Source organism: Lipotes vexillifer, unplaced genomic scaffold, assembly GCF_000442215.2.
Source record: "Lipotes vexillifer unplaced genomic scaffold, Lipotes_vexillifer_v1.1 scaffold680, whole genome shotgun sequence".
Taxonomy (NCBI): domain Eukaryota; kingdom Metazoa; phylum Chordata; class Mammalia; order Artiodactyla; family Lipotidae; genus Lipotes; species Lipotes vexillifer.
The window spans coordinates 1,904,454-1,914,565 of NW_006780838.1; the positions used below are offsets into that span (position 1 = coordinate 1,904,454).

General features: G+C 46.0%; 1 protein-coding gene across 2 annotated transcripts in view; it reads left to right on the top strand.

The window, feature by feature from the left end:
* PRPF8 (pre-mRNA processing factor 8) overlaps positions 1-10,112 on the top strand; it is a 36,897-nt gene that overhangs the window by 23,328 nt on the left and 3,457 nt on the right. For both annotated transcript variants that reach the window (XM_007454214.1, XM_007454215.1), the window contains 13 exons: positions 3,886-4,133; positions 4,235-4,414; positions 4,618-4,753; positions 4,869-5,038; positions 5,214-5,343; positions 5,458-5,604; positions 5,803-5,963; positions 6,268-6,459; positions 7,464-7,701; positions 7,839-7,967; positions 8,858-8,971; positions 9,056-9,229; positions 9,515-9,708. In XM_007454214.1, coding sequence (XP_007454276.1) covers positions 3,886-4,133; positions 4,235-4,414; positions 4,618-4,753; positions 4,869-5,038; positions 5,214-5,343; positions 5,458-5,604; positions 5,803-5,963; positions 6,268-6,459; positions 7,464-7,701; positions 7,839-7,967; positions 8,858-8,971; positions 9,056-9,229; positions 9,515-9,708 — 2,213 coding nt within the window. The remainder of the gene's footprint in view (positions 1-3,885; positions 4,134-4,234; positions 4,415-4,617; positions 4,754-4,868; positions 5,039-5,213; positions 5,344-5,457; positions 5,605-5,802; positions 5,964-6,267; positions 6,460-7,463; positions 7,702-7,838; positions 7,968-8,857; positions 8,972-9,055; positions 9,230-9,514; positions 9,709-10,112) is intronic.

Here is a 10,112-nt window from a genome sequence, read left to right on the forward strand (position 1 = left end):
TTTCCCATAAGATGTTATGGAAAAACCTGAATGAACTTTTTGGCCAACCCAATATTTTGCGTATTAACCCCTTATCAGATATATCGTTTGTAAATATCACCTCCTGTTCAGTGGGCTTTCTTTCCATTTTGTTGATAATTTCTTTTGCTGTGCAAAAGCTTTTTTTAATTTTTGGCTGTGTTGCGTCTTTGTTGCTGTGTGAGGGCTTTCTCTAGTTGTGTCCAGCGGGGGCTACTCTTCGTTGAGGTGCGCAGGCTTCTCACTGCACTGGTTTCTCTTGTTGAGGAGCACGGGCTCTAGGCATGCCGGCTTCAGTAGTTGTGGCTTGTGGGCTGTAGACCACAGGCCCAGTAGTTGTGGCACACGGGCTTAGTTGCTCCGCAGCATGTGGGATCCTCCTGGACCAGGGATCAAACCTGCGTCCCCTGCATTGACAGGCGGATTCTTAACCACTGCGCCACCAGGGAGGCCCCTGTGCAAACCCTTTTTAGTTTGATATAGTCCCATTTCTTTTGTTTGTTTGTTTGTTTTTTGCGGTACGCGGGCCTCTCACTGTTGTGGCTTCTCCCATTGCGGAGCACAGGCTCCGGACGCACAGGCTTAGCAGCCATGGCTCACGGACCCAGCCGCTCCACGGCATATGGGATCTTCCCGGACCAGGGCACAAACCCGCGTCCCCTGCATCGGCAGGTGGACTCTCAACCACTGCACCACCAGGGAAGCCCCGTTTGTTTTTTGTTTTGTTTTGTTTTTCTATTTATTTATTTATTTATTTTTTCCCATTTCTTAATTTTTTGTTTCCCTTGCCTGAGGAGACATATCCAAAAAAGTATTCCTAAGACTAAGGTCAGAGAGAGTACTGCCTGTGTTTTCTTCTAGGAGTTTTTGTGTTTTTTTTAATAAATTTATTTATTTTATTTTTGGCTGCGTTGGGTCTTCGTTGCTGCATGCTTTCTCTAGTTGTGAGCGGGGGCTACTCTTGGTTGCAGTGCGTGGGCTTCTTGTTGCAGAGCGCGGGCTCTATGCATGCGGGCTTCAGTAGTTGTGGCTCGTGGGCTCTAGAGTGCAGGCTGAGTAGTTGTGGCGCACGGGCTTAGTTGCTCCACGGCACGTGGGATCTTCCTGGACTGGGGCTCGAACCTGTGTTCTCTGCATTGGCAGGCGGATTCTTAACCACTGTGCCACCAGGGAGGTCCCTCTTCTAGGAGTTTTATAGTTTCAGGTCTTACATTTAAGTCTTTAATCCATTTTGCCTTTATTTTTTGTGTATGTTGTGAGAAAGTCAAGTTTGATTCTTTGGCATTAGCTGTCCCGTTTTCCCAGCACCATGTAATGAAGAAGCTGTCTTTTCCCCAGTGTATATTCTTGCTTTCTTTGTTGTAGATTAATTGACCATAACAGCATGGGTTTATTTCTGGGCTCTCTATTCTGATCCATTGACCTATGGGTTTGTTTTTGTGCCACTACTATACTGTTTGAGTACCGTAGCTTTTTGAAATCAGGAGGTGTGATACTTTCTACTTTGTTCTTAATCAGGATTGTTTTGGCTCTTCAGGGTCTTTTGTGTTTCCATACAGATATTAAAATTATTGCTTCTAGTTCTGTGAAAAATGTCTTTGGTATTTTGATAGGGATTCCATTGAATTTGTAGATGGACTTGGGGGTGTGGTCATTTTAACAATATTCTTTTTTTTTAATGTATTTATTTTTGGCTGTGTTGGGTCTTTGTTTCTACACACGGGCTTTCTCTAGTTGCGGCGAGTGGGGGCTACTCTTCATTGCAGTGCATGGGCTTCTCATTGTGGTGACTTCTCTTGTTGCAGAGCATGGGTTCTAGGCACATGGGCTTCTGTAGTTGTGGCATGCGGGCTCAGTAGTTGTGGCTCGTGGGCTTAGTTGCTCCGTGGCATGTGGGATCTTCCCAGACCAGGACTCGAACCCATGTCCCCTGCAGTGGAAGTGCAGAGTCTTAACCACTGGACCGCCAGGGAAGTCCCTCACCAAGTTCTTACAGTTTTCCAAGTACAGGTCTTTTATCTCCCTGGATTGAGTTATTCCTAGTTGTGGTTTGGTTTGGTTTGGGTTTTTTTGGCTTTTTTTAGATTTTTTTTTTTTTTTTCCCCTTGGTCATACCGTGCAGTGTGTGGGATCTTAGTTCCCCATCCGGGATTGAACCTGTGCCTCTTGCATTGGAAGCGTGGAGTCTTAACCACTGGACCACCAGGGAAGTCCCTGGTTTGGTTTGGTTTTTTGATGCAATTATAAATGGGATTGTTTTCATAATTTCTGTTTCTGATAGTATTCAGAAATACAATAGATTTCTCTGTTAATTTTGTATCCTGCCATGTTACTGAATTCATTGATGAGTTCTGATAGTTTTTTGGTGGTGTCTTTAGGATTTTCTATGTATAATATCATGTTATCTGCAAACAGTGACAGTTTCACTTTTTTCCAATTTGGAATTAAAATATATATATGTGTATATATATATTTATTTATTTTTATATTTATTTATTTATTATTTATTTTTGGCTTCATTGGGTCTTCGTTGCTGCGTGTGGGCTTTCTCTGGTTGCAACGAGCAGGGGCTACTGTTTGCTGTTGTGTGAGGGCTTCTCATTGCGGTGGCTTCTCTTGTTCTGGAGCACGGGCTCTAGGCCTGCGGGCTTCGGTAGTTGTGGCACGCAGGCTCTAGAGAGCGCACACTCAATAGTTGTGGCACATGGGCTTAGTTGCTCCGCGGCATGTGGGATCTTCCCAGACCACGGCTCAAACCTGTGTCCCCTGCATTGGCAGGCAGATTCTTAACCACCACTGTGCCACCAAGGAAGTCCCTGGATTTCTTTAATATCTTTTTCTTGTCTGGTTGCTGTGGCTAGGACTTTCAATAATGTGTTGAATAAAAGTGGTGAGAGTGGGCATTCTTGTCTTGTTTCAGATCTTAAAGGAAATTCTTTCAGCTTTTTTTAAAAAAATTTTTTGGCTGTTCTGCATGGCATGTGGGATCTTCCCTGTGCCACCAGGAAAGCCCAACTTTATGTTTTTATTGAAGTGAAATTCACGCTTTTAAAGTATACAATTCAGTGGTTTTCATTATATGCATAAAATTGTGCAGCCATGACCACTAATTCCAGAACATTTTCATTACCCCACAAAGAAACCCTATACCCATTAGCGGTCACTCACTCCCCATTTCCCTCCCTGCCCCAGTCCTCTGGCCACCCCTAATCTACCTCCTGTCTGTATGGATTTGTTTCTTCTGGACATTTCATATAAATGGATCATGTATGTGACCTTTTTCGTCTCGTTTCTTTCACTTAGTATAATGTTTTCAAGGTTTATCCATGTTGTAGGATACATCAGTATTTCAGTCCTTTTCGTGGCTAAATAATATTCCATAATATGGCTGTACACCATTTTGTTTATTTGTCAGTTGATGGACATTTGTTTTTTTCCTACTTTTTGGCTATTACAAATAATGCTTTTGTGAACATTTGTGTATGTATTTTTGTGTGGACATATGTTTTTATGTCTCTTGGGTATATACCTAGGAGTAGAATTGTTGGGTCATACGGTAACTCTCTTTAACCTTTTGAGGAGCTGCCAGGCTGTTTCAATGTGGCTGCACTATTTCATATTCCTACCAGCAGTATATGAGAGTTCCGTTTTCTCCACATCCTTGTAACTATCTTATAGCCATTGTAGTGGGTGTTAAGTAGTATCTCATAGTGATTTTGATTTATACACACTTCCCTAATGACATTGAGTTCAAATCTTTCTTGAGAACTAGGGAGAATATAACTAATTGTATCTGGTGCTTCCTAGCCACACACCCTGTCCCTGCAATGACTTATCTATAATTTACTTCTTTTTCACTATCTTCAGATTGTGAATAAGTGGAACACAGCTCTTATTGGCCTTATGACCTACTTTCGGGAGGCTGTGGTGAACACCCAGGAGCTCCTGGACTTGCTGGTGAAGTGTGAGAACAAGATCCAGACACGAATCAAGATTGGCCTCAACTCCAAGATGCCGAGTCGCTTCCCCCCTGTCGTGTTCTACACCCCTAAGGAGTTGGGTGGACTTGGCATGCTCTCAATGGGCCATGTGCTCATCCCCCAATCTGACCTCAGGTAGGACTTGGCTGAAAATCTTGCTAGACCCTGAGGGAAGGAGATATTTCTTTATTTTCAGTTTTTATTTTTTCTCTAATCTTGGTTGTGTCCCCAAACAGGTGGTCCAAGCAGACAGATGTAGGTATCACACACTTTCGTTCAGGAATGAGCCATGAAGAAGACCAGCTGATTCCCAACTTGTATCGCTACATACAGCCCTGGGAGAGTGAGTTCATTGATTCTCAGCGGGTCTGGGCTGAGTATGCACTCAAGAGACAAGAGGCCATTGCGCAGAACAGGTGGGCACCCAGGAGGGCATAGCAGTCCTGTTGAGTGGGGTGACCTTTGAGTCCTGCCTGGAGGTCAGGAGTAGAGCATGCCATATTTTTATGGAGTCAAGGAAGTAGGTTGTATGTCTGACCCTGTTTATCCTTGGCCAGGGAGGAATGCTGAACTCTTCGTATGAGTATTTGTTTTACCTTTGATCTTTTTTCCTTGGCAGACGACTGACCCTAGAAGATCTAGAGGATTCGTGGGATCGTGGCATTCCTCGAATCAACACCCTCTTCCAGAAGGACCGGCACACACTGGCTTATGATAAGGGTTGGCGTGTCCGAACTGACTTTAAGCAGTACCAGGTACGTGGAGGGGATAGTGGAGAGATTTTCCCTGAATTAGGAGAGTCTGTGGCCATGCTGGGAACCTGGAGCAGTGGGCACCCAGAAGCTTCACCGTACCTACCTTGCCATCTAGGTTTTGAAGCAGAACCCTTTTTGGTGGACACACCAGCGGCATGATGGAAAGCTCTGGAACCTGAACAACTACCGTACAGACATGATCCAGGCCCTCGGTGGTGTGGAAGGCATTCTGGAACACACTCTCTTCAAGGGCACTTACTTCCCTACCTGGGAGGGGCTTTTCTGGTGAGGATTCTGTTCTCCTGTTACAGTGATCTCTCACATGTCACAGCCCTCTGAGCTCATCCCTCATATGCTTTTGTGTTCTACTGCAGTGTTTCCCACACAGCCACCCCAGGAGGTCAGCAGTGCTCTGGGGGATGGCAGGACGTCACTTTACCTGGTCTCTTTTGCTTCCCAGGGAGAAGGCCAGTGGTTTTGAGGAGTCTATGAAGTGGAAGAAACTAACCAATGCTCAGCGATCAGGATTGAACCAGATTCCCAATCGTAGATTCACGCTCTGGTGGTCCCCAACCATCAACCGAGCCAACGTGAGTGTGATTGATAAACATGGGAGGTGGGAAGCTAAAAACAAGAGTTTCTACTTCCTTAATTATGTCCTGAGAACCTCTCGGTCTCTAGTGTCACTCTCTTTTTCCTGTCAGGTATACGTAGGCTTTCAGGTGCAGCTGGACCTGACAGGTATCTTCATGCATGGCAAGATCCCCACACTGAAGATCTCTCTCATCCAGATCTTCCGAGCTCACTTGTGGCAGAAGATCCACGAGAGCATCGTTATGGACTTGTGTCAGGTGGGCTAGAATTGAGGGGAGAGGATGCCACAAAAAGTCAGGTCAGCTCTCTCTTTTGGGTATGGGAAATCCACCCTCAGAGCTCCAAGGATGAGACTTCTGTTGTGGTCCCAGGTGCCACATTATCTTAAGTTTTAAAAGCCCTCATTCTAAGTGGGCTTCCATAACCAGTCATAACCTTTCCACCTTTGCCTCCAGGTGTTTGATCAGGAACTGGATGCACTGGAAATTGAGACAGTACAAAAGGAGACAATCCACCCCCGAAAGTCCTATAAGATGAACTCTTCCTGTGCCGATATCCTGCTCTTTGCCTCCTATAAGTGGAATGTCTCCCGGCCCTCATTGCTGGCAGACTCTAAGTAAGTGCCTTACAACCCAGCCCTAGGCATCTAAGAAGCTTAGTTTTACTATTCCAGCAGCACTACTTTAGAAATTGTCCCTGGTTGCCTTTCTTTCTAATTTGAAACAAGTTCTTCCCCTGATTCTCTTAACGCCCTCAGCCAGGTCTGCTAATTCTCTGGTGGATCTTGCTGACCTGGAACAGGCAGAGGGGGTGGTTTTGAGATTTAGACGTAGTGATTGAGAGTTCTTGTGGCTCTGGGGATATTGGTTGTGCCAGTGTCTTCCTGGAAACCTAGACCCCTGACCCCTTTCCACCCTCAGGGATGTGATGGACAGCACCACCACTCAAAAGTATTGGATTGACATCCAGCTGCGCTGGGGGGACTATGATTCCCATGACATTGAGCGCTACGCCCGGGCCAAGTTCTTGGACTACACCACAGACAACATGAGTATCTACCCTTCGCCCACAGGTGTGCTCATTGCCATCGACCTGGCCTATAACCTGCATAGGTAAGTTGAGGCTCAGAAGCATGTATTGATATTTTTCATCAGCCCCACACTTTATTGTTTTTTTTTTTTTTTTAAAGATTTATTATTTATTTTTGTTTATTTTTGGGCGTGTCGGGTCGTAGTCACAGCACGCGGGATCTTTGTTGAGGCATGCAGGATCTTTTGTTGTGGCACACGGGCTCTTCGTTGTGGCACGCGGGCTTCTCTCTAGTTGTGGTGTGTGGGTTTTCTCTAGTTGTAGCGTGCAGGTTCTAGAGTGCGTGGGCTCTGTAGTTGTGGCACGTGGGCTCTGTAGTTTGCTGCACGCAGGCTCTCTAGTTGAGGTTCGATGATGAAGATGGCCCCATTGAGAGGCTTGGTGGTCAGGTTCCCTTCAAAGGTCTAAGGAATGAGTGAGAGCTCAGTAGTTGTGGCGCACGGGCTTAGACACCCCGTGGCATGTGGTATCTTAGTTCCCGGACCAGGGATCGAACCTGCGTCCCCTGCATTGTAAGGCGGATTCTTTACCACTGAACCACCAGGAAGGAAGTCCCTTAATTTTTATTTTACATTGGAGTATAGTTGATTTATAATGTTGTGTTAGTTTCAGGTGTACAGCAAAGTGATTTAGTTATATGTATACATATATCTGTTGTTTTTAGGATATTTTTCCCATATAGATTATTACAGAGCATCGAGTAGAGTTTCCTGTGCTATACAGTAGGTCCTTGTTCATTATTTTATATATAGTAGTGTGTAAATGTCAATCCCAACCTCCTAATTTATCCCTCTCCCCTGCCCTGTACTTTAATATACGCGTGTTTTTTTAGTTTGCCCAGGTGAGGTGAGGTTGGCCGTTTCCTCCACTGGGGTCACTGACTTTCTTCCCTGCCTCTATGTACATGAGCAGGCGCTCATTCTCAGCCTGACCAACAGCCTTTTCATCCTCTGCAGAGTCGCAGTTTGCCTTGTTCCTGGGACTGCCAGCCTGGTCTTAACCTTTCTTGCCTCTTCCATCCTCACAGTGCCTATGGAAACTGGTTCCCTGGCAGCAAGCCCCTCATACAGCAGGCCATGGCCAAGATCATGAAGGCAAACCCTGCCTTGTATGTGTTACGTGAACGGATCCGTAAAGGGCTGCAGCTTTATTCATCTGAGCCCACTGAGCCCTATCTGTCCTCTCAGAACTATGGTGAGCTCTTTTCCAACCAGATTATCTGGTTTGTGGATGACACGAATGTCTACAGAGTGACTATCCATAAGGTGAGAGTTAGATGCAGCGTGTGGGTGTGGGGCTCTGTATATGCCTGTGGGAGGGTGGCCGGGCAAGTGTGTGCATATTGCGAGGAAGGCGGGCTGGTTGTGTCTAGACTGTGCTAACTGATGTAATCATTCCTTAGACCTTTGAAGGGAACCTGACCACCAAGCCCATCAATGGGGCCATCTTCATCTTCAACCCACGCACAGGGCAGCTGTTTCTCAAGATAATTCACACATCTGTGTGGGCTGGACAGAAGCGTTTGGGGCAGGTGAGCATGTTAAAGGGTAGAGAGGCTGTAGAACTTCACTGCCTCTTACTCTTTGGTATGTGGGGGGTGTGTATGTGAGAGAGAGAATCTCCTGTTTCTCTCTTTGTAAGATTCAGGACATCTCATTTAAACTTTTTTCCTGAATTACTTAACTTGGGAAGTGTTCTTCTATAAGAGGTCCAAGAATATTTGAGGTCCTTCATTACCTACGAGCTGGTGTCTCTGCTTCCTGAATCTCCCATCCCTAACCTATCTTGAAGAGGGCAATGAAAAATCATCTTTCTAAAGGGAACAAGCACTCTTAAAATGTCATTTTCACCAAATCTCTTCTCCTCAAAGCCTTTGGTAGCCCCTTTCTTTATGCTGAATTAACTTTTTGGTTTCCTAGATGCTTAACATCTGGTTGGCCTGTAACCTGTCCAGCCACAGTTCCTCCTCTTCTGTAGCGTGTTTCCTCTGGCAGTCAGTCCAGGATCCTGGTGTCCCAAACCCTGATGAGCATCTCCACCTCTTTGGCTTTGCTTATAGGTCTTTGCTTCTAGAATGAACCCTTCTCTTCTGTTAATCACTGTCTTACTCATCCCTTAAGACTTCTTTATTTGTGCAGCTTTTTATGACCTTTAGCCTTAATTTCTTTTGTCCCTGACACAGCGTGTATATAATCAAATACTAGCTTGTGGCATTGTGTGAGCTTTGTCTGGCCAGCTAGGTTGAAACACCCTTTGGGGCAAGACCATTGGACATTTTTTCTATACCTCTGAAGTACCTAACATTCAATAGCAGTGTGTGATAGAAACATAGTCTAATTGTTTTAAGACTAGAATTTTTTGTGCTAGTTGACCTGGGAGGGTGGAGACGCAGTTTCCATGTTCTTCTCTCTTGCTTTTTAGTTGGCTAAGTGGAAGACAGCTGAGGAGGTGGCTGCCCTGATCCGATCTCTGCCAGTGGAGGAGCAGCCCAAGCAGATCATTGTCACCAGGAAAGGCATGCTCGATCCATTGGAGGTGAGAGGTGGTGAATGAGGTAGAAGGAAATAGGGCTGAGACCTGCTGGTTCTGTTTCTAAACTTGGACTTGATCTTGTCTCAGGTGCACTTGCTGGACTTCCCCAATATTGTGATCAAAGGATCAGAGCTCCAGCTCCCCTTCCAGGCTTGTCTCAAGGTGGAAAAGTTTGGGGATCTCATCCTTAAAGCCACTGAGCCGCAGATGGTTCTCTTTAACCTCTATGATGACTGGCTCAAGACTATCTCATCTTACACGGTATGAAGCCACCTCACGAGGAGGGAGGGTCACTCTAAGAGGAGTGGGTTTGGGGTCACAGGAAGGTCCTGTGCCTTAGCTTTTCCCACAGGCCTCTTATGGGGCCATTTTCACATCTTCAGCCTGTGCATGGGCCAGTGACTCTGCATATCAAGTTGACTCATGGTGAGGGGAGCACCATAGGGTTTGAAATGGGTTCTTGGGTCTCCTGAAAGGATAGGATGGAGGAGAGGGGAAGAACAGCAAGTAGCTGACCTCCTCCCGTGCTGCCACATCTCTCCCCAGGCTTTCTCCCGCCTCATCCTGATTCTGCGTGCCCTGCATGTGAACAACGACCGGGCGAAGGTCATCCTGAAGCCAGACAAGACTACAATCACAGAACCACACCACATCTGGCCCACTCTGACTGACGAGGAGTGGATCAAGGTGGAGGTGCAGCTCAAGGACCTTATCTTGGCTGACTATGGCAAGAAAAACAAGTGAGCACTGGTGGGGATACAGATGAGAGATCCAAAAAGGGTAAAATGGGAGGCTCAGTGTATGCCTTCTTGGTTTTTTGCAACATTTTAAGCTCAGAAGTTTCTCAAGAAATTGTCCTAGAGATGCCTGTAGAGGAGAGGTAGGTAGGCAGTGTCTTCAGATGGTATAGGAAGTGTCCATGTCTCAGGGCTCAGGCTGACACTTGGGCGCTATTCCTCAGCAGAGGCCCTGTTGCCATTTTGAGCAGGGCGTTTCCTTACTGTCCATACATTACAGGAAGTTCTAACATCCCAGACCCCCAGGTACCACAGCTAATAACTAACACACACACACACACACACACACACACACACACACACACACACACACACACACACACACACACACACACACACACACACAC